We start from the raw sequence: 21,526 nt of genomic DNA on the forward strand, positions 1-21,526 counted from the left end.
TTTACTTCTCATGAATGTAGAAAAAATATCCTTAAGAAAAACAATTACTCAGATTTTATGCATAACTACCAAGGCGCATTGAACACTTTACTATTTTTTAGAAGCTCAGCAATGCATCCTTTAATGCATTGATCATAATGATCAATGTCATACAGAGGCAGGAAAGAAAAAACATCAAATGGAAATTATTTATTGTTCTTATTACTGCTAAGTTATAATTAATACTAATATGCTAGTTTATATAAATACAATTGTTATATAATTGCACATTTTAACAATATTTTTTTGCTATTACAAGTTACTCTCATTTTTTTTTTTTTTTTTATATACAATAACAAGGAGCTAATGTAGTTATGAGAATGTTATAAATGTAATATTTATTCAAGTTAATATTGATGAATAATGAAAAATACAATCCATTTGTAGATAGTAATTTAATTTTTATAGGAAGTCTTTTAACGTATTAAAAATTTTGATATACATTTTACTTAATACTGGATACAATTACTACTTTTAATAGGTTCAACACTCAAAACATACAAACTTTTATTGTTTATTTAATAAAGATTAACTTTCAAAATTATTTTCAATAAAATAAAAATATTTATTAAAAGCAATAATTTTTAAATTTGCTACTATACACAATTTCGTATTAATTTTAAAATAAATTCAGTTTTAAAACTAAAAGTGAACATAAGTCTCCTATATTTAAAATTTAAAAGCAAATTACCTAATAATTGCTCCCTACTTCCCAAATTTAGAAACTTAATTTCTAAAATTTATCATCATAATAATCCATATTCAATCATACTATTAGTCGGCATACTAAAAATATATTTAAGTATTCTCTCCAAATAATAACTACAATATTATTTCACTGATACGAAACAATTACAATAATCTACATGTTTCACAGAAAGAATTTAAAAGTATGTACTCCCTTAATATTAAATGTATATCTAGGCAAAGATGATGTATGTCAGGAGCATCATAAAACTGAATTATCCTTTTGCACTGCTTAGTTGTACATATCCTTCAGCCAAAAACTTCTTTTTACTTATATATCACATATTAAGAAAGACAAACCACAAATTACCCCATTAAACAAAGCTTTTAACTAAAATTATTTTCCTTTTTTTGTCTTTTTTTTTTAAATTTAATAATAAACTTAGTTTATTTTTATATATTTGATTGGAAATCTACAAACTTTCATCTATAATAATTATATTCAAGTCATAATTTAAACAAAACAAAACAAAAATCATTCTTTTTCTGCTAGTGATTTTTTTAAAAACAATTTTCGCTAATTTATGGCCAAGTAAAAAAAAAATGCAAGTATTAATACTCTTATTTTGTGAACTTCTGTTTCTGACAATTACTTATTAATACTAGGTTAAAATGAGAAATTTCACAAAACAAAATATAAAGTTTTTTTTTAATTACAAGCTATATATATTCAGCAATGAATAATATCAAAAAATATAAAATCTTGAGACTATTTTTAATTATTGATTCTTCCGAGAAATTTATAATTGTTCTTTTAATTTAATAATATTATAGTTGGTGTAGAATACTTCTTAATTGATTTGACTCTCAAGTTTAACTTAAACTAAAGAATTAAGTTAATTTAACTTGAATCTAAGATTAATGTTTGAGATAAATGAAAGTCATTAAAAGTCCCGTAAAAGAAAAGAAAAAAACAATTACTTTGAGGTATGCCATAGTGAGTAAGGGCAACAAAGTAAAAGGGACAAGATACAATAATGCTGGTTGAGCTGCTTTGAATACTTCAGATGAAACTGTGGCAGTCAGTAGACCTAAAAGAAAGTTTACAAATCCAACATTCATTATTCTTGGGCTCAATACATTTAAAGAAAAAGGTAACTCAATTATAATTAATATAACTACTAGGCTGTTTTCATTCAAATTTCATATTTTAACATATAAAATTACATTCTTTAAAATGATGTAAAAGTTTGAATACTACCAAAACATTTTTTACTATTATTAAATAAGTTAATAAAAATTAACAAATCATTAAAAATTAAATTTTGCATAGAATTCTTTGGATAAACAAATTTTATAATTGCATCAAAAAATTATTAATTCGCTTAAAAACTTCTCAAGATATAGCAAAATACGCAAAAATTAAAATTAGCATTTCGGATCCAAGTTTTGGACCATTCCTGACCAAACTATTGAAACCATATTTCGAGGGTATGAAATCCAAAGCCATAAAAAAAGACATGTTCATTCAAAGACTGAACATTTTTGTGTTTCATTTGGTAACTTAAAATATTGTCTGCACTAATTGGCATATCTGAGATCAACCCGTTAAACCATTAAGAATTAGTCTTAGCATGTAAAGATCTGATTACTAGATCAAACGTTATTGAGTTTTTTTTTTGCCAAATGTACAAAATTTTGTACAATTTAATATCAAGTCTTACAATAAAACTACATATTTAAAATAAAAAAATTTTGTAGTAGTTAGGTTCATTAATTTTAGTTTAAAATAATTCATATTTTTACCTAGAAAGTATCCGATGAGGGAACAATGAAAATATGATATTTTGTTAAGTTGATTTGGTGGAGGAACTCCTGTTTCAGCTGAACAAATTTGGGCTTTTTTATATGCATCATATCGTAGCACAAAACACAGCAAAAGACCAGGCATTACCTAAAATTTATGAATTAGTATTACATAATTTTTATCCAAAAAGTATACACAAAAAGGATAGAGTCAAAAGACTAATAAAAAATTAACTAATATAATTAAAAGATTTAAATTGTAATGTGCTTGGTTTTCAAACAATGTTTATTTTAATTCGATGATTCTTGCAATTTACTCAAAAATTTAAAAACATTAAATACAATCTAAGTTAGTTTTACAGTATTCAAAAAAAATCCGAGCAGCAAGAATTAGCAATTTTTAGAATTTATCAATTATAATTATGTAAAGAAAATGAGTTTTTGCTTTTTATTATGAAGTTTTAGTAGCTTTGAACTAGATTTAAGATCTTTTTCATCCAAATAAATAGAAGGGATTCTTCCCTTGTTCACCTTTTATATTTGAGTCCAGGTGAAAGATAAAATAAAAATATTATTAGATCATGATAGTATTCCAAAAATAAAATGTGAACATGTGCAAAGAAAAATTTTAAAAAAATTTTAACAGAGATTTTTTTTAAAAAATACATAAGAAATTGTGGAATTATTTATATTTTTAATTTGCAACACTAAGTTTAACTTACATATATTACTAATTTTTACTCATATTAAACTTTTCCCTTTTTCATAAAAATTTATTTTAAAGTGAAATTTCCAGAAAAAATTGACACCTGAATATTATGCTTGAAAATTCTGTTACAAGAAAATTAAAGGCTATCAAATTTATCTGTTATGGAAAAAATGACCTTAAAAATTATCATTTTATAGTATTATATATAAAAGAATGATTTTAATAGTTGTGTATAAAAACAAAATTATGAATACAAAATTAAAAAACCAAGTACTAAAAGAGCATTAAAAATATTCTATAACCATAGATTAAAAGAAAATTATAACTCACAATATCACCAAGTCCCAACATTGAAAAGTGGCCATTATTGTGCATACTAAAATGGAATAAAAAAATTATAGAACATAAAACGAGTTAGCTGTTTGGGGGAAAAAAATTGCATTAAAATGAAGATAACTAAGTTAAAACTTAACTTTGAAATTCAACCATTATTAGTAATTGATTACATTTCTTGAAAAAATATATATTCTAGGAAAATCAAATTAAATAATTTTTCTAACAATCTGTTTGTGCAATTAAAAAAACAGGGTGTCAACTAGGTTCAAAAAAAAAAAAATTCATGACCTCTCAACAAATTTTCATAGCAACAATTCATCTCAACAAATTTTTATTCTTCATTTTTTTAACTAATACTTCTTTATTTAGAGAAATTATTCAATTCATATTAATGTTATTGAATGCATTTTACATTAGTCAATTTTTTCCCTCTGCTCAAGATTTTCTCAAAATGAAAAGATTTTATTAGAAGACTATTAAAAAATATATTAACTTAAATTATAATACATTTTTCCCTCAAAAAAAAATCTTTACCATCATATACATTTTTGTGAAGGGTCCGTTAACGGGCCCAAATTTCTTCTAAACAGACCCCTGAAAAGGTTGTTACTTAAACAGTTTTCTGATCACGGATTTTCTGCAAGGTAGAATCTTTAAGCAATTAAAATCGCTTGGGTTTAATAGAACATTTATATAGAGAGCTATAAACTGAATAAATTGCTAATAAAATGGCTGCAGAAGAAAAAAACTATGCAAGTTATATTAAATGAAGACCTGGGTTTTCAGCCTATAGCAAAAGAAAAGTTTAAGGTTTGACAACTGCACAAAAATTAAAAAAGTTACAAAAATGTAAGAACTTGCTGAATCATCTTTAGTGCACTCGGACTGCAATATAAGGTTGTATCGTCAAAAAGAGCAATCTAAATAAGAGCCCTACAGAAATATTTTGAATACATTTTAATCTACTAATTTATTTTGTTAAATTTTTTATTTTGATATTTTTTTATATTTATTTATTTGGTCTTACTACATAGAGGTGGTCTTTCCTAGAAGTTTCACTGTAGTACATTATTAACTTCAATTTAAATAATTTAACAAGAGCAATTGTTATATTAATACAATTAAAGACTTTTTGAAAAATGTATTAACAAATACACACATTAAAAGAAGAAAACTAAGAATAATTATACAAAATATGGAGAAAAAGATAATTATAACCTGGGAAATACTAATTTTCCTGGAAGTGATAATTTTGGAGCTTCTCGTACAACTCCACCCAAATGCAGTTTCTTTGCTACAATTCCAACCTAAAATAAGTTTAAGTTTGATATAACATTATGTCATTAATAAAATAAATTTTATGGAAAAGTCAAAAAATTTGAAAATATTTAGATTGCATATATGCAAATGTGCACATGAAAGCATAGTTTAAGTAAAGTTAATCTACTAAGTATAATACATGAATAACATGAAAAAACATTTAAAATGTAACAAACATCTAATATTTAATAACAAAAAGTAATAAAAATAACTTATTATAATCTTATAATAAATGCACTTACAGGATTTTCTGCTGGTCTTGTAGCAACTTTTACCATCACATTAGCATTGAATATGTATGATGAAAAAAATACCTATAAAATAATTACAAAACCGATTATTATGTAAAAAATCAACTGCCAACAACAATGCAATGAAGCTAATTTGAAAAAGAAATATCTAAGCATTCAAAAAATAAATAAATACAATTACATAATCTGATATTAAATAAACAAAACAACTGAGACTTAATAAATAAATGTAAGAAAGTTTAAAGTAGAAGATAAAACAAATAAATAAAAATTATCCTAAATATCCAAATGATAAATATTAGAATTTATTAAAAAATAATAATATTTGTGCACCGAAAACAACATCAACAAATCGTAGCAAATATTCCTTTCCAAACAGATCTCAAATATCAAAGAAAGAAAAAAAAAGAGCTAATCTAAAATAATAAAAAAATACTAACCCAAAATACATCATAAATTAAAAGTCCAGTAAGTAAAAGAGTAGAAACTTTTAAACTTGGCAAGCGGACAAATGCTATGAAAGCAACACACAACCCCATTCCCATAGCTGTAAATGAAAGAGAAAAAATTATTATTTTTCTGGAAATTTCATACACAGTTTCTAATAATGCATTAAAAAAAATTGATTTAATCAACAATATTTACCATCCATCAATAGCCAATGTCCAGTCAAAACCCAAATGCATACAATAGTAACTGACAAAGCAAATGAAATTAATTCTGCAGCAGTAAATCTTCCACACATCCCAAATGATATTCTACAAAAAGAAAAAAAAGAAAGTGGTTTCAAGAATGAGTCATCCAGTATCGAAAAATTGACCTCCAAACAGTATAGGAAAACTCTGCACTCATAATTTCAAAAGAAAGATAATTCTGCCTTCAAATTTTGCAAAGCTTTGAAACTATTCCCATAGATTAAGGTAAATAGTTAGCAAACATAAAACAAACTAAAACATAAAAACACAAATTTAAATACATAAAAATCCAATTTTGTTGCCCAAAGTGTCTTTCTGTCTATAAGTTAATAATAAATTTATCTGGAAAATGATATTATAAATTATACATTCATAGAATCATATATTCAATTTTAATATCAAACTTTTGTTTTTATTTGAAATAAGACATACTAAAGAGTTTTTCGGTAACATATTACTCCAAGTCCTGGAAAGTTTGAAACATAACTCTAACATTCATACTTTTTTAATATATATGAATATNATATATATATATATATATGAGGCAGAATTTTCCAATACTTCATCATTCAGAGATCCATCCTTGATAGGATACTGATGTATCATTTACAAGTACAGAAAAAATCACAACTTTAAATCTGTTATAAACTTTTTTTTCTCTAAAGAAAGCACAAAAGAGTTTTGTTACTTCGGCAATTATAAATTATTTTAAATATTTTACTAAGCAAAAAACTCAACTAATTCATAAAAGGCAGAGTGATCTTGCCCTTCCACTTAATGTTCTGTAGCATGGAAGTAGCGTGTTTGAATCCCATCATTACCCAGGATGTATATTTGTGATATCGTTCTCTTAACTTGTGCTATCTGATTCTCAACAATGGTCTGATAAACCATATTTTGTAGAAAGCACAAAAGTCTGCATATATATGTGCAACAATAAATAGATAAAATCAAACAATAAAATTATTCATAGATTTTAAAACATATTAAATACTACTTGATTCATTTTAGTTTTAATGAAACCATCATTTGTTTAGCAGTTTAGTAATGATTTATAACATAGCTCTTATAAAAAATCCTTTATTAAAATAAAACTTTATAGAGTTTTATTAATGTAAAGATACTTAATTTTACAAGCTATGCAATATATATGTATAATGATGACCTGTTAAATTGGTTACAAAAAATTTAAAAAAAATTAAAGCATCTAAATAAACTGAAGAGATATTACATTACAATAAAATATATGCTTGTAAAAAACATAATACAAACAAATATTAAAATGAAACATACCAAAAAGTCATCCTACAAAAACAACAACAATTTTAAGTCATTGATTAAGTTTTTTTATTATATTAAAAATATAAGAAAAAGCAAGAGATGTAAGAAAAATGTTTCTTTCCATTTATAACTTTCTAACAAATTATAGCTCTAACAGCTATAATTTGTTGTAAGATTAAAATTTTAAAAAAATGTTTTTATTTAAAAAAAAAAAGAGAGAGAGAGAGAGATACAACAAATGAATTTTTAAAAAAAAATACTGGCAGGTTTGAAAAATGAAACAAAGTACATCTATATAAAGTAATAATAGTTTGGAACAGGACTTTTGGAAATTGTAAGCTAAGAATATAAGGAGTAACATAACAAAATGTAAAGAACAATGCCAAAGAAAATTAAAGCATAAATCGCAATCATAAGAACATCATAACTTATGCATGTAATTTTGATTCTGGTGTATTTAAAATAAGTTTTTAGTTCTTATTTATAATTTAATTTTATTTCAACTAAATTTTTTGTCGACCCTGAACTGAGTATTTAAATCTTTTTTTTTTAAATCTAATCCTAACTTATATTTTAAACAATATAATTTTTTTTCCATAAAAAAGGCAAAAAGAATTTAAATATTTAAATAGAAAATTTTAAATTAAACGTTTAATAAAGTAATGAGAAATTGCACTTACTTATTTCCATCAGAGCATGGTCGAATTATATATTGACACATTGGCAGCAGTAAGAAGGCTAATGCAATAGTTGCTATGACTGAAATAAAATAGTTTAATTAATGCTCAATTTATAAAATAATATTTCATAATTAAAACTCAGACTTATAATTCTTATGTAAATGCTTTTTAATTAAAAGAACTGAATCAAAAAAAAAAATCTTTTTCAAAAAAAAAGATTTTAAAAAAACAGAAAAATTTCATAAAGCATCACACTTTACACGACTGTTAAAAACTGGAGGGGAAAAAAAACATTAACAAAAAAATAAAACCAACTAGCAATGTTGAACTTTACCTCTTAGATAAAAACTTACATTTAAAAACTTTACTCTTTAGATTTTTAACATCAATGTATACATTTTACACACAGATGAAAAAATTAGATTTTAAAACAACTTTTAAGAAATGAAATTATATACTTTCATTACTATAAAAGAAATATCAGATTGAAGCAAGGGTTTGAAAAACTCCTGACCACAACTATGTAATTTTGTTCTTTTTACATCATAAAAGTAAATATATATCAATTTATTGCAAATATTATAAGATACAATAATCAAAGAGAAAACATTTTTGTTAAAAAATTTTGTAAATAAGTTATGTAGATCATTTTCGTGACAGTTGATGCTACAGATTATTCTTATATTTTTACGACAACAAATTTAGAATTAGGCATTTGAATAATTAATTTTTTTAGCAGCATTTGAGTGGCCACTATTAATTATACATGAGTGGTTTTTAAAATCCTTACTTATGCTTGATAAAATAATTCGTACGACATAGAATATTAAAAAAATGGAATTCACAAATCTTTTAAAATTTGAACATTTTTAACATTTTAAAGCTGATTTATATAATGATTGAAAATGCTGTATAAAAATGAAAAGTGGTGTATTTTATTCTATGTACATTTGCTGCTAACTCATTTAAGTATATAAACTGACCAGGTGGAATTAATAAATTGACCACTTACTTGCTGTACATATAGCAAAAAGCATCTGCATTGAGTCAAAAAAGAAAAACATGACAAGAAGTGATATTGAGGCTCCCAGAGGTAAACACAATGCCTGCATTGTGTCCAAAGTTTGCACATCTAAAAACAATGAAATATATCAGTATTTTATACAGGATTTGAGAAAAATCAGTATCTATTTTTAAAAAAAATTCAAATAATCGAATTGAAATCATAATTTTTTTATTAAATGACTACAATTTTTTATGAATTTTAAATTTTATTCAGAGATAAAGCGTGCAGTTTATAATAAATATAAAAGAATAAATTTTCAAATATTAACGCGTTTTTTTAAAATGTTAAATGTAATTTATATATTTGAGTAACATTTTAAATATTACCTAAATTCTCTGAAATACACTTTGTCAAAATATGCTGTTAGTGCATCTACCACTACAAAAGTACAATTCCAGTTCTATATATAAGACACGTTAACTCAATTCTATGTCAGGGTACCTTTTCATAGATGAAGGTTGACATTGTCGATGTTACTATCCCCACATTGGTGAACTTCAGGCGTGATTTGAACATGCCTACCTTGACAGAAATGCCCACTTCAATTTGAACAAGCCTACTAAGATGGATAGTTTACATTGCACAGTTGACTTGCTGTTTGTGACTGCGATACCATCCACCTCCTCGCGCGGTTGCTACTCAGTCTCTATCATACATAACCTGAATACAGCTCTCACGATCAGCACTCAAAAGTACTATGGTGATCATAATACAGCTCTCCCAGCTTCTCAGAAAACACCAATGAATCAACTAGTGGTATCTTGTTCATCGAATTCTATCGCAGAAAAAATTCTGGTGGGGAAGTACTGTAGTGCATCTACCACTACAGAAATACAATTCCAATTCACTAGTATATAAGACATGTTAACTCGATTCTATGTCGGAGTACATTTTCACAGATAAAGGTTGACATTGTCGATGCAACTCTCCCCTCATGTGCATATAATAAAACTATTTAAATATCTCATTATAAAATTAACAATCTGGTAAAATGAATTATAGTTCAATTTATGACAATACATACACATTTACTGGGTTTACAATTTATTACAAGTTTAAGATATATATTAAGAAAAAAAATACATGTATGAAATCAGTGAAATTAAACAACTAGAAAGAATTAAATGAATAATCCCAAGAAACTGAAATGGTAAGATATTACTTATCGAAAAACTTAATTGGCTTCAAAAACATGCAGATGGAATTAAAAGCTGACATGTTTCAAGCTCTTAAAAATAGGTGCCTATTCTCAAGACTTGCCAGATGTGAATGAGAAGAAACAAATAATATGGAATATAAAACACGAAGTTGCAAACAAAAAATGGAAAATAAAGGTAAGAAACAAAACTAGAAAAACTGCAGTAGCAGAGAGTGAAATAAAAATAAAGATGAAAAACAGAACAAGAAAAACAACTGCGGCCAAGAGTGGTAAATCAGAGTAAAATGCATTTCCATGAGCTATGGAGAGTTGATGAGGCCCTAAAGTCGTTGACAATGCAGTTGATAAAAGATACTGCTGATCAAACAACATTGAAAATCACTAATTTGAATTTTGTATTTTATCATTGCTTCGGAGTTTATAATTTCCATTTTATAATCATCAAATTTTATATGAATGGTTTTGTACAAAAAAAAAGTCAAAAGAAAAATTTTATTGTAATACTTTTCTTTTTAACTCACTTATATATTTATTTTTTTATTCACTCAAAATTGAAATTCATTTAAATAGTTTAGAGTGCTTTTATAATTAGAAAGAAAGGGATAAAATTACACTTCATAATTAATTTTGCAAGTGTTTTATTGCATGAATTACAATAAATTATTAAAACCATCTTCAGTTGATTAAATTTTTTAAGAATATTTAAAGTCACTAAAAAAACATAATAATAAAGAAAAAATACTCTCTTCATAATATACTTACTACTGTCAGGTTGGCCATTTCTTTCTTTCTCTTTTTGCTTTGCTTCTTGCTCCATATTCAAAGACCTAACAAAGAAAAAGAAAAGAAAAAAAAGGTCATTTGAGAAATAAAAAAAATTAAAAAAATTTAGAAAAAAAAGATATAAAATTGTAAAATAAAAAAACAATGCCTAAATTATAACTCCTTTACCGAAATTTTACAAAAACAAATCAGTTTTCAGAGAATCAACAATAGTGGAAATTAATGGAAGAATGGGAAAGAAGAAAAAATCTAGAGCTTTACAGGAATTTTAAAGAATTTTATTGTAAAATTCATCAAAATCTAACGAATTAAATGGATTGTTCAGCTGGCAAAAATGCGTGAAAATCGATGTGTAAGAAAGTCTTTTTAGAGAAACCCATGGGATAAAGACCTTGGGGAGAACCTAAGATGGATCGCCTATGTTGAGAATGATCAAATGTAGAGATGCCTGAAGCAAACTTCTGGCAAAGGCCATGGCCCACCCAGGTCTGTCGAGTCACAGAAGAGCAATAATTTTAAACTAATGATTGAAATAATTCATGGAAAAGAATGACCTTTTACTATTATTAATTACGCTGCTACTTCATGGCATTTTCATTACTTTATAATGTTTCATAATCATACTTTTGTCTAATCCTCCATTTTATTTATTTTAAGAGAAGAAAGCAAAAACAATTAAAATGTTATGGAGAAAAAGAGAGTAAACTGATATTTTGAGTTGAGTTTTGGACCATTTAAGTTGAGTTATGAGAATTAGTATAAATTAATTCTGGTAATCTAGAAACACATTTGTTTTTTTCCTCTCCTGAAGTAGGCTAACTCTAAGATAAAGGAGCAGCAAGAAATTATTAAGTGTTAAAATTATAATAAATTATATATAAACACATAATGCAGAAATTATATATAAACACACATAATTACTGCACACCTGAAGAGCAAATTTTCTGTTCCGTATTAATTAATATGCAAATTAAATCACAAAAATATTTTTATAAGTACATTCAGTAATTTCACTTCAAGTTATAAGACTCTTCTGTTTGAAAATGTCATTATTTACATTACAACCAATTGAAAACAATTGTTGTTTTTTTCAATCTTACTAAGACGTCAAATCTAATGATTTAATATCCTGTTTAAATTGTGTTACAGTTTAATAACTTTCAATTATCACTTAATATATTTTTGTAAAAGTGTTTCACTAATTTTGAATGCACCTATTAAAAAAAAAAAAATTGTCGATGACCCCACAGTTTTATAATATCAAAAATTTTCGGTCATCGAAATATTCATTGTATCAAAATCATTATAATTAAACTATGCGAAAAGATTCATTCTTATTTTTGAAACAAATTTTTTTCATCATAGAAAATTTTATGCATCTTTTAAATACAGTAAAATAAGTATATGAACTACACCTCACCTTTTAATTTCATGATTCATGCTAAAGAAATTTTAATCCGCTAAGTTTTTTTCTATGTTATATTAAAGTGTCATAAAAATTCTGAAACAACAAATCGGATGGAACAGATATTTCTCACACTTTAGTACATTTTGTGGATGGTCTCCCAGTTCAATACAGCAAAATTTTCCTGTTTCTGAAATGTTAATTCTTTTAATGGAACTCAAGCTAAAAGAAACGGAATTTCGCGGAGAAGAGGCGATATATTACGCTATAAACATTCGTTACTTTAAAAAGTTATAATAAATACATACAAAAAAAAAGCTAACATATTTTCTAATTCATATTAGCTAAAATGAGAAGCAACACATTTTTATTTATTTACTTTCATTTTTTTTATTTATTTACTTTCATTTTTTTTTTTTTTTTCTCATTAGAAGTAACACGTTAACTCGGATGACAATTTTCTTACACCTTCATCATAGAATAGGAAAACACTTCTACTATCCTGTTAGATATATTTTAACAAGTATGAAAAGGGGGACTCAACATGGGGTTATCTGACCCCTGCATCACCCCCTTCCCCAAAGCAACGACTCAGCGTATAATAAGGCGTTTTTAAAAGCAAAACTCATTGGCAGGTATTTAAAAAAAAATTGGATTTTGTGTTCTAAACATACAAAAATTGTTTGCAATACATAGAAATACCGATAAAAATAAAAGTCAAACAGTTTTCGTATTTAGACTAATGATATTTGTATAAAGAGCAAATGTGAACACGCTGAATTAGCAAGTTGAAAAGAACCTCACAATGCAAAAATATGCACAAACGACCTTATCACCGGGTTATCAGATAGAAATAGAATAAAATTTAGAGACAATTAAAACGACTAGAGTTCATACATCAATCGGACGTGATTGTACGCAAGGTCACGTATAAAAAACTTGGGAAGAATTTCAAAACTAGTGAGATGCGTAAAAAAAATAATAATAATAAATAGAACTTTTGAACCAGCTTTAATCTTCAAATGTTACACGGAATACTTTGTTGGTTGCCCCGGAAGAGGGAAGAGGTATGGGGGGGGGATAAAGCTCACTTCCGGCTGGCCTGTTTTTTTTTTTATTCTTGCAAGGATTTTCATCCCGACCCCCTAAAAATATAATATTTCGTGGGAAAATAAGTGTCTTTATTGAAACACCTTACTTGATGTCAAGGTCCTGAAACTCATATACCACGGATAATAACTTTTCTTTACAATATTGTTCGGATATTGTTCATTTACACGGATAATATATTTCTTTACGATATTGTTAGCGTACTCCACTCGAATGTTTCATGAAAATAAATTAAACTAATACGCATATTAGATATATGATGTAGGCTCATTATAAAATCGTCGTCATTTTGCAAAACACCAGGCTAATTGAAAAATTCTTCAGTATTTTCAAATCAGTCGAACACAGTTTAACCATATTAAAATGGACCCAGATACTTACAAGCTGTAAAAAAGAAAAAAAGAAAAAATTTATTAATTGTTCCATCAGCCTAATTATTTAGGGCCGTTTGCAATGAGCTTTAGAATTAGAAATTATAAAATCCAAAGCTTAAGATGTTCATTCGAAACATCACGATTAATATATAACTCATTAATTGTATAAGCTACACAGTTTAAGTTTATTGAGTAAATCTTCGTGTATAATTTTAATTGTCCTAAAGACACTCGAGCTAATTTTAATATTCCCGAAAAATAAGCCTGAATAGAAAATATTAAAACTTTTTTAATTAGCCCAGATCATTTCAAAATGACGGAGGCATTTGCAAAGAGTCGGATATTTTCATTTATTCAACGACATATTAAATCTTATGTCAGGACTAAAATCATTATTTTAAAAAAAATCAATAGCTAGAGTTGGACAAAATGTAATTGATTACAGGAATGTAACAACTATGAAATCAAACTAACGTACAGTTAAAATTAAAATTGTAATGAAGATAAGATGTAATTATAATTTATTGTAATTATAATTTATTGTAATCTTTAATTATTATTACTTTTGTTCAACGTATTATTAAGTATAATTACGATTTATGATTGCTTATATACAAGTCACGTACAAAAAAACTTTGAAAAAGTTTCAAAAATAGTGAATGAGTCAAAAAAACAAAAAATGTGGAAAAATCAAAATAATATCGATAATAAAATTTAAAATTAAGAGTTATATTTTATTTCAAATAATAATGAAAATTACGCAGTCCTTTGCAATAATTTCGTACAAAACTGAATCACGAAAATATAAAAAAATACAACATTATGTGAATCAATTGTATATCAATCTTTACTGTCACAAATGACGTAATTTTCTTAACTTAAATTTTGACTTAGAAAAAATAAAATTATTTTGGCCCATAGACCTGCCAACCTTAAAATAAAAAATAACTTGACTTGTAATCACGGCATTGCGTAAAAAGCAAAACTATAATAAATATAAAAAATTAAATAAATTAGCACATTCTTTAAATTTAAATTAAATTTATACAAGCAACTGTATTACCCTTTCACAAATTACAAAAATAACAACAACAAGAAATAGATTGAGTACAGATTTAGCATCTGTTTAAAAAAAAAAATTTAAAAAAAACGGCATAAAAAAAATTTTCTGAAACTCTTTTTGGTTTGTCTTCTCAGTCAAAATTTCTCAAAAGTTTGTTTCAAGAACAGAATTAAGTCCGTATATTTGTTAAGTGGCTAAATATTTTCTCCCAGCTCGCATTCTTTTTGAGGAATGGTTAATACTGCCAACTTTAAATTGGTCAATACACTGTCGGTTATAATTTTCCTGCTGCTGATTTTACATCTTTTTTTTTCCCTTCTTTTTAATCGATTCTATCATGAGAATAAAAACCTTCTGTTCTAATATGTCTTCGCCCAGTAAAGCACAAAACTGAGAATTTGGAATGTCAAGAAATGAGTTTCGTCATAGTTTACGAACACCAAAAACTAACAACTAAAAACTTAATGTTCGAAAAAGAAATACCGAACTGGGATAATTACTCAAATTAGCTAATTCAGCATGAACTAAAATATTGTATGCTTTGTTAATGCAGTGCTTTGTATATGCTTTGTTAAAAATAGTGTTGTACTTTTCTTCTTTAATTCTTTTTTGCCCGTCATAGCCAGCCATTGGCCTCTTGGGAATTAAGTCAGGAAGATGTGCCTTTGGCTAGAGAGCCTTTGGCAAGACAGCACCAACGGTGAAAATACGTCTTAGCTCATAACCCGACGGAGAGATGGCCACTTCCTAAACTTAGACATAAATCTGAAAGGGAAGGAAATTTTCTCCAGATCCTTGTACCCATAATACTGCTCATGAACTGGCCACAGAACCTTCGATTCCGCAGATTTTACGAGCACGTATATCACATGTACTATAAACTAGGGGGGGGGGGATTTTAGTGGAACCGAAAATCGAGCCCCGGCTCCTCCGGACCGAAATTCAATTCTGCAACCGCTGGGCAACCACGGCCTCTGTTATGTTTATGAGGATTTTTTTTTTTTTCCTAATTGAATCTTGAATTTTCTCATTTTAGTACCTTTTGTAAGTTCATGATTAAAGTAGCGAACAAATTGCAACCGCAAATAAGAAAGTTTTAACATCATCAATCATATGAAAGCGACTAGGAAACAAGTGTTTGAAAATTTCTGATCCGAGCTGAAATTTAGAAGGAAAAAAAAAGGTGGGGATAACGGAATCTATAATTACAATAGAATTTTTACACGCATCATTTTTCTTTTTAAGTTAAACCCCTTCCACAAGTACCCATCTTCTGGAACAAGAGCGATAGCAAGCTTCAACACTTTTTACAATAGCCCCAAGGGAACTCATTAATTGCAAATGATAAAAGAGAGAGAGAGAGAGAGCAGACGCTGAATAAATATTTTTTTCGGTAGATCATACAATATTTTCCTTTTTGTTGCACGAAATTTTTCGAGAACGTTCTTCTAAACACTAAAAAATAAAACTAGTTGAATTCCTTAGTTTTTAGTAAAATGAATGGTTGTTTTCAACTAGGTCACAATAGAAGTTACCGTACTTGAAAAAAATAATAATAAATAAATAAAAAAAATAATTTTTTTCTTTTCTTTTTTTTGAAAAAAAAACTACCTTTGTCTAACTCTTAAAATAACTGAAGAAGGTTATGAAACAAAGTGTGTTTTAATGATCAAAATTATTTTACGTTAGAATACATCCGAATAAAGTTAACACTTCAGCACAACGTCAAGTTTAAAATTTTATATTTACTGATCAATGCCCAACCTTAAAGATTATTATATCACTATTATCTTATTTATATTATTTTATTATTAGTAGATGTATTATATATGCATATATTAGTAGTTTTTTTGTTTTCTAATTACATCAGAATAAAATTAGAAACAGTACTTAAATAGACTACACCTTTATTACGCGTCGACAGCTGGATTATTATTCTGGCAAACTCTAAATCTACCATAGAACAAAAATAGACTTTAAATAGTCTACGTAATAACTAGATGTTGATGTCCTAAAAAATATCCTTAACAAATGAAGAAAAAAAATATTTTCTTTGACAAAAATTTCACCTTTGTCTAACTTTTAAAACAACTGAAGGAGAAGGTTATGAAACAAAATGTTTTAGCAAACGAAATTATTTTACGTTAGAATATATATGAATAAAGTTAGGCTTGAAACAACATGAAGTCGAGAGTTTTAAATTTACTGATTAATGCTAAATCTTAGAGAAGATTATTATGCACCATTATTTTATTTATATTATCTTATTACTAGTAGATGTATTATATATTTATAAAAATACATGTAATAACTGTTTTGCTTCAAAATTACATCAGAATAAGGCTACAAATATTACTTAGATAGAACATACTTTTAATATGCGTCTACAGATATCTGCATTGTTATTCTGACAAACGTTAAATCTACCGTAGAACAAAAATAACTTTAATTAGTCTAAGTAATAACTAAAACTGTTGATAACATAAAAAATCCGTTAAAAAATGCAACAACAAAAAAAAAAAAAAGAAAGCATGAAAAATTATCTTAAAATGAAAAATGCTCCATAAAATTTTGGTTTTAAATAAAAAAATTTTTAAAAAAATTAGAAATTGCAACTTGCATTTATAAATTTAATAAAAAAATTAAGTAACAAAATAAATTTGTATTTTATGCTGAAAAAAATAAAAACCTGTTAAAGTAAAAGATTATAAATTGCTTTTTGTATTATCAAATATTTATTGAAAATATTCTTAAATCGAAAGAACGTTTATTGTCTAAAAACAAATTCTTATACCTTGAAAAACTTCATTCAACATCATTTGTCATTAAAGCAAATTTGTTATTTTTTTAAAAAATAACAAATTTAAGTTAAATTTAAACTTTACATAAATTTTTCACACTAGATTGCCTAAGGAAGTAATTTTGACTGCTTTTTAATTTCAATTAGAAAAACAATGATGACACAATTTCTTAGAATTTCGTGACTTTTTGTACAACATAATTTTTTTTATTGTTAATATTTACTAATAACTTGTTTTATAACTGAAAACAATATCAAAAATATTAAAAATTAACTTCAAACAAATTTTTTTATACATTAGTTATTCTTTCACAAATGCAGTCAATTTGACTGCTTTTGGGCAATACAGGTATTTCAGTCTTTCTAGTGTTAAAGAAAAAAATTAATTCGCAAGCAAAGCGAAAAACAATGAAAAATATCATTCGAAATGCGTTCAAAATTACTGAAAAAATGGCCAAAAAACTTATAGTGACATCCCTAAGAAGCGGGGAAAAAACAACCGAGAATACAAACAATTGCAAATAAAAAAATTCATTAGACATAAACATACTCGTTCGGAATAATAGTATTTAAAACGTTATAAACAATATTTTGTTTTTAATTTATCAGTGCACAGCTGATCCACATAGCGGATACATGGCTTAAAAGATCAACTGATCAAAAAATAAAGTATAGTTAAATGTTTCAGTATCGTATTACAAGTATTTTCAGGTAAGCAATTTTGTAGTTAAAATGTGCCATAGCAGATCCCATATGGCCGGGGTTTAGAAATTATTTTCAACCCTGTTTACAGATTTCGCTGTCTCTATCCTTGCAATTAATTTCGCGAGATTATAGATGATCAAATTCTGAACTAAAACAATGTTTGTAATCCTTATTTTTGAAAAATTTCTATCAAATTCAAAATTTCATTTTCATAAATTATCAGCATAAAAATTATTATGGAGAATGAAACATTGAACAGTAATTTTCAGAATAAAACTTAATTCGAACAGTAATTTCTAAAATAAAAATTAATAACTAATAGCTTGAAGTTTATTTATTTATTTTTTTTAAATTAATGAGACATTTGAGGGGAAATCGATTATTTGAACGAATGAACGACACAAAATTAATTCTTTAATAGAAACTAAGGGAAAATTCTAGATAATGAAGACAAAATTTTAATATCTTTAGTTTGTATTCTTTTACATAATCCTGGAATATTAAAGTAAGATAAAACCAAAAACCTGTAGTTTCTCAAATATATCAGATATGAACAATAACTTTATTAACTTGATCAAAAAATTTTACAAAAATCATTCGAATTTTTTTTTTCTTTCGTTTGATTAATCCCGGCTTTAATTAAATAATTCTTAAGAATTCGACTATTTTTTAAAGCTGAAAAAAGTATATTGACTTACAAAAAATTTCATATTTCATACCTATCTGAAATCAGTTCTGTATCAGTTCGATTGACATGATTAGATTCTATCGACATCTACAACATTACCCAACCTGGATTAGAAATAACTTGATCATACACGCAACAATTTTTTTTTTGGAATACTGCCACAAATTAGAACTCAGTTGAAAGGAAAGGAAATTGATACAAGATAATTTTGATTTGTATTAGTACTTAAAAGTCCAGTTCAATAACTTAAAAAAAAATTTATGAAAATTAAAATTTTACTATTATGATCATAGTAGATATAATGAATAAAAAAAACTTCTTTTTTTGTCTTACGTCTTTTTGCTGTAATTTTAAAAATATTCAATAAAATTAAACAACATTTTTAGAGCAATTTAAAATTACTTACAAAATTTTTGCTTTAAAATTTAAAAGAAATTTCGATGAAAACAGTGCAATATCTAAGTAATTAAAGTAGTTTTTTACACTAAGCATGCACGGAAAAATTCGAATTTTTTTTTTTTTCATAACTTGGTAGTGAATCGTATTTGGTAACTAATGAAAACGCTATGATTTGAATATCTTAAAAATATGAAAAGTTTTAACCAATTTTCAGATTGGAACAGCTTTTGAAGTTTTTTAAAAATAGAAAGAAAAAAACTCAAAATGATAAGGGGTTTTCTACAAATATTATTTTGTATCATAAGACAAAATTGAATAACAAATTATTACACCTTACTATAAACATTCATACACTGAAATATTATTGTATGAGGAAAGAAAACATGCAAAAGAAAAGATACTTTTATGGGACATCATGCTGGTGTGAACTAACTATGAAAGTAATTTCTAAATAATAACTAGTAAAATATAAATAACTTAAAAAATTAATTTAATACAATTAACATAAAATTCAGTTCTTCTTTAATCTTTATAATAAACTCAACGATATTTCTTTTCGCATTAAACAACTAAAATAAAAAACGAAAAAGAGTATTTAAGAAAAATAACGTGTCTTATTTCTCTAATCTTTTAGTATATATAAAAAAAAAATTAAGTTTGTTTAAACAGAGAAAAAAAATATTTTTAAAAAATTGTACCCAAGCGACATAGAACTTTCTATTTTTGGCACCATGAGAATAGCAAACAATCTTGCGGGAGAGAAGAAAAAATTATTCTACGGAATTCCCTTGCTTAAATTATTAATGAGACGCGAAACTGGATTATTTTTAAGCTTAGCACGCGCGTTTAGAGAAAAGAACAAACAAAAGAATTCCTGAATTATGTAAAACATTGCGGAATCACGCAGAACACATTGCTTAGTTGAGATCTACCCGAAACTCTTAAATCCCCCCCCCCCGTTAAAAATTCTGCACTTTTCATGCACTACTTAACAATCATATGGCCACTGCTCACTCAATATTAAACTTGACCTCTAATATTTAATGTCATAATTTCTGTGCTGACACACCGACAAGTAAGACGCGACGTTTCTTTGTTTTACAACAGAAGTAAATGAATCTGTGTGGTGCGTGGCTTGATTTTGAATACTATGATACTCTAATTGAAATAAAGACATTTCCTAGAATGCTCCTTCTAAAGCCTTAAATGCCTAAATTTTTATTTTTAATAAATAATTTTTTAAATCAACCTGGAAAAGTTAATGAAAAAAAAATAGCATATTGATGTATTTTTACATCATCGTGAACATAATGTATCATACATTACAATCACTCCTTGAATTCTACAAATCTACCGCGTATAACAATATAATATTTCAAACATAAATTTTATATACATAATCGTTTTTTAAAGTAATTACTATTTATATATTATAATTCGTAACACCCGACGAAATGAAATGGTACTCAGTGCGCCAACAATGAAGATTATCACAGATAAAGAAACAAACTGTTGAAAATACTAGTTGTGTTCGGAAACGTTAAAAAAAAAAGTTTCAGCGAAACTTAAATTGAAAAAATAAATAAAAAAACTAGGCAAAGGTTTCTACGTAAAAAGCTATGAAGTTTCAAACATACGTATAGACTTCATAGAAACTTCATATCGTACATATGATGAAGATCGCCATCGCTATGCATTCAGTGTTTCCCAAACTTATGACTTTCGTGTAAAAGTGTGCACGTGAACATTAATTATTTTCTTATTGCATATTTAGTATTCCATGTTTTGGCAACAGCAGTTCTTGTGTACGATATAGATTTTGAGTTTTTAGAATAACGGTGTGTGTAAATTTTAATAAAGTATTGATTTGTTTTTCTTTTAAAAGTTGTTTCTTACATTATCAGAAGTGGGATAAACAGGCAACTGTAATTAATTTTGAGTTTTGAGTTTGAAATGGCATTTTTATCGCGACTTCGCAAAGATCAGTTACGTTACTTAGCTAATGAGTTATCTGAAGATGTTTCTTCTACTACTTTGAAAATCCCTGACTTGAGAAAGTTAATATTGAATAGCGAGAAATACGATGAAGAAATGGTTCGAGGAATGGTAGAAAATTTAGTTGAAGACGCCGAGCGCCTTCGTCAAGAAGAGAAAGAAAAAGCCGAGCGCC

The 21,526-nt window shown here is 26.3% G+C and overlaps 1 protein-coding gene across 1 annotated transcript in view; it reads right to left on the bottom strand.

The window, feature by feature from the left end:
- LOC107441371 (signal peptide peptidase-like protein) overlaps positions 1 to 21,526 on the bottom strand; it is a 39,925-nt gene that overhangs the window by 5,961 nt on the left and 12,438 nt on the right. Inside the window, exons 3-12 of the mRNA XM_016054603.4 lie at positions 10,792 to 10,856; positions 8,817 to 8,936; positions 7,805 to 7,883; positions 5,794 to 5,906; positions 5,589 to 5,695; positions 5,140 to 5,211; positions 4,796 to 4,884; positions 3,572 to 3,617; positions 2,533 to 2,680; positions 1,708 to 1,817 (exon numbers count right to left, since the gene is read on the bottom strand). Coding sequence (XP_015910089.1) covers positions 1,708 to 1,817; positions 2,533 to 2,680; positions 3,572 to 3,617; positions 4,796 to 4,884; positions 5,140 to 5,211; positions 5,589 to 5,695; positions 5,794 to 5,906; positions 7,805 to 7,883; positions 8,817 to 8,936; positions 10,792 to 10,856 — 949 coding nt within the window. The remainder of the gene's footprint in view (positions 1 to 1,707; positions 1,818 to 2,532; positions 2,681 to 3,571; positions 3,618 to 4,795; positions 4,885 to 5,139; positions 5,212 to 5,588; positions 5,696 to 5,793; positions 5,907 to 7,804; positions 7,884 to 8,816; positions 8,937 to 10,791; positions 10,857 to 21,526) is intronic.

This window comes from Parasteatoda tepidariorum, chromosome 2, assembly GCF_043381705.1.
Source record: "Parasteatoda tepidariorum isolate YZ-2023 chromosome 2, CAS_Ptep_4.0, whole genome shotgun sequence".
NCBI classification, from domain to species: Eukaryota; Metazoa; Arthropoda; class Arachnida; order Araneae; family Theridiidae; genus Parasteatoda; species Parasteatoda tepidariorum.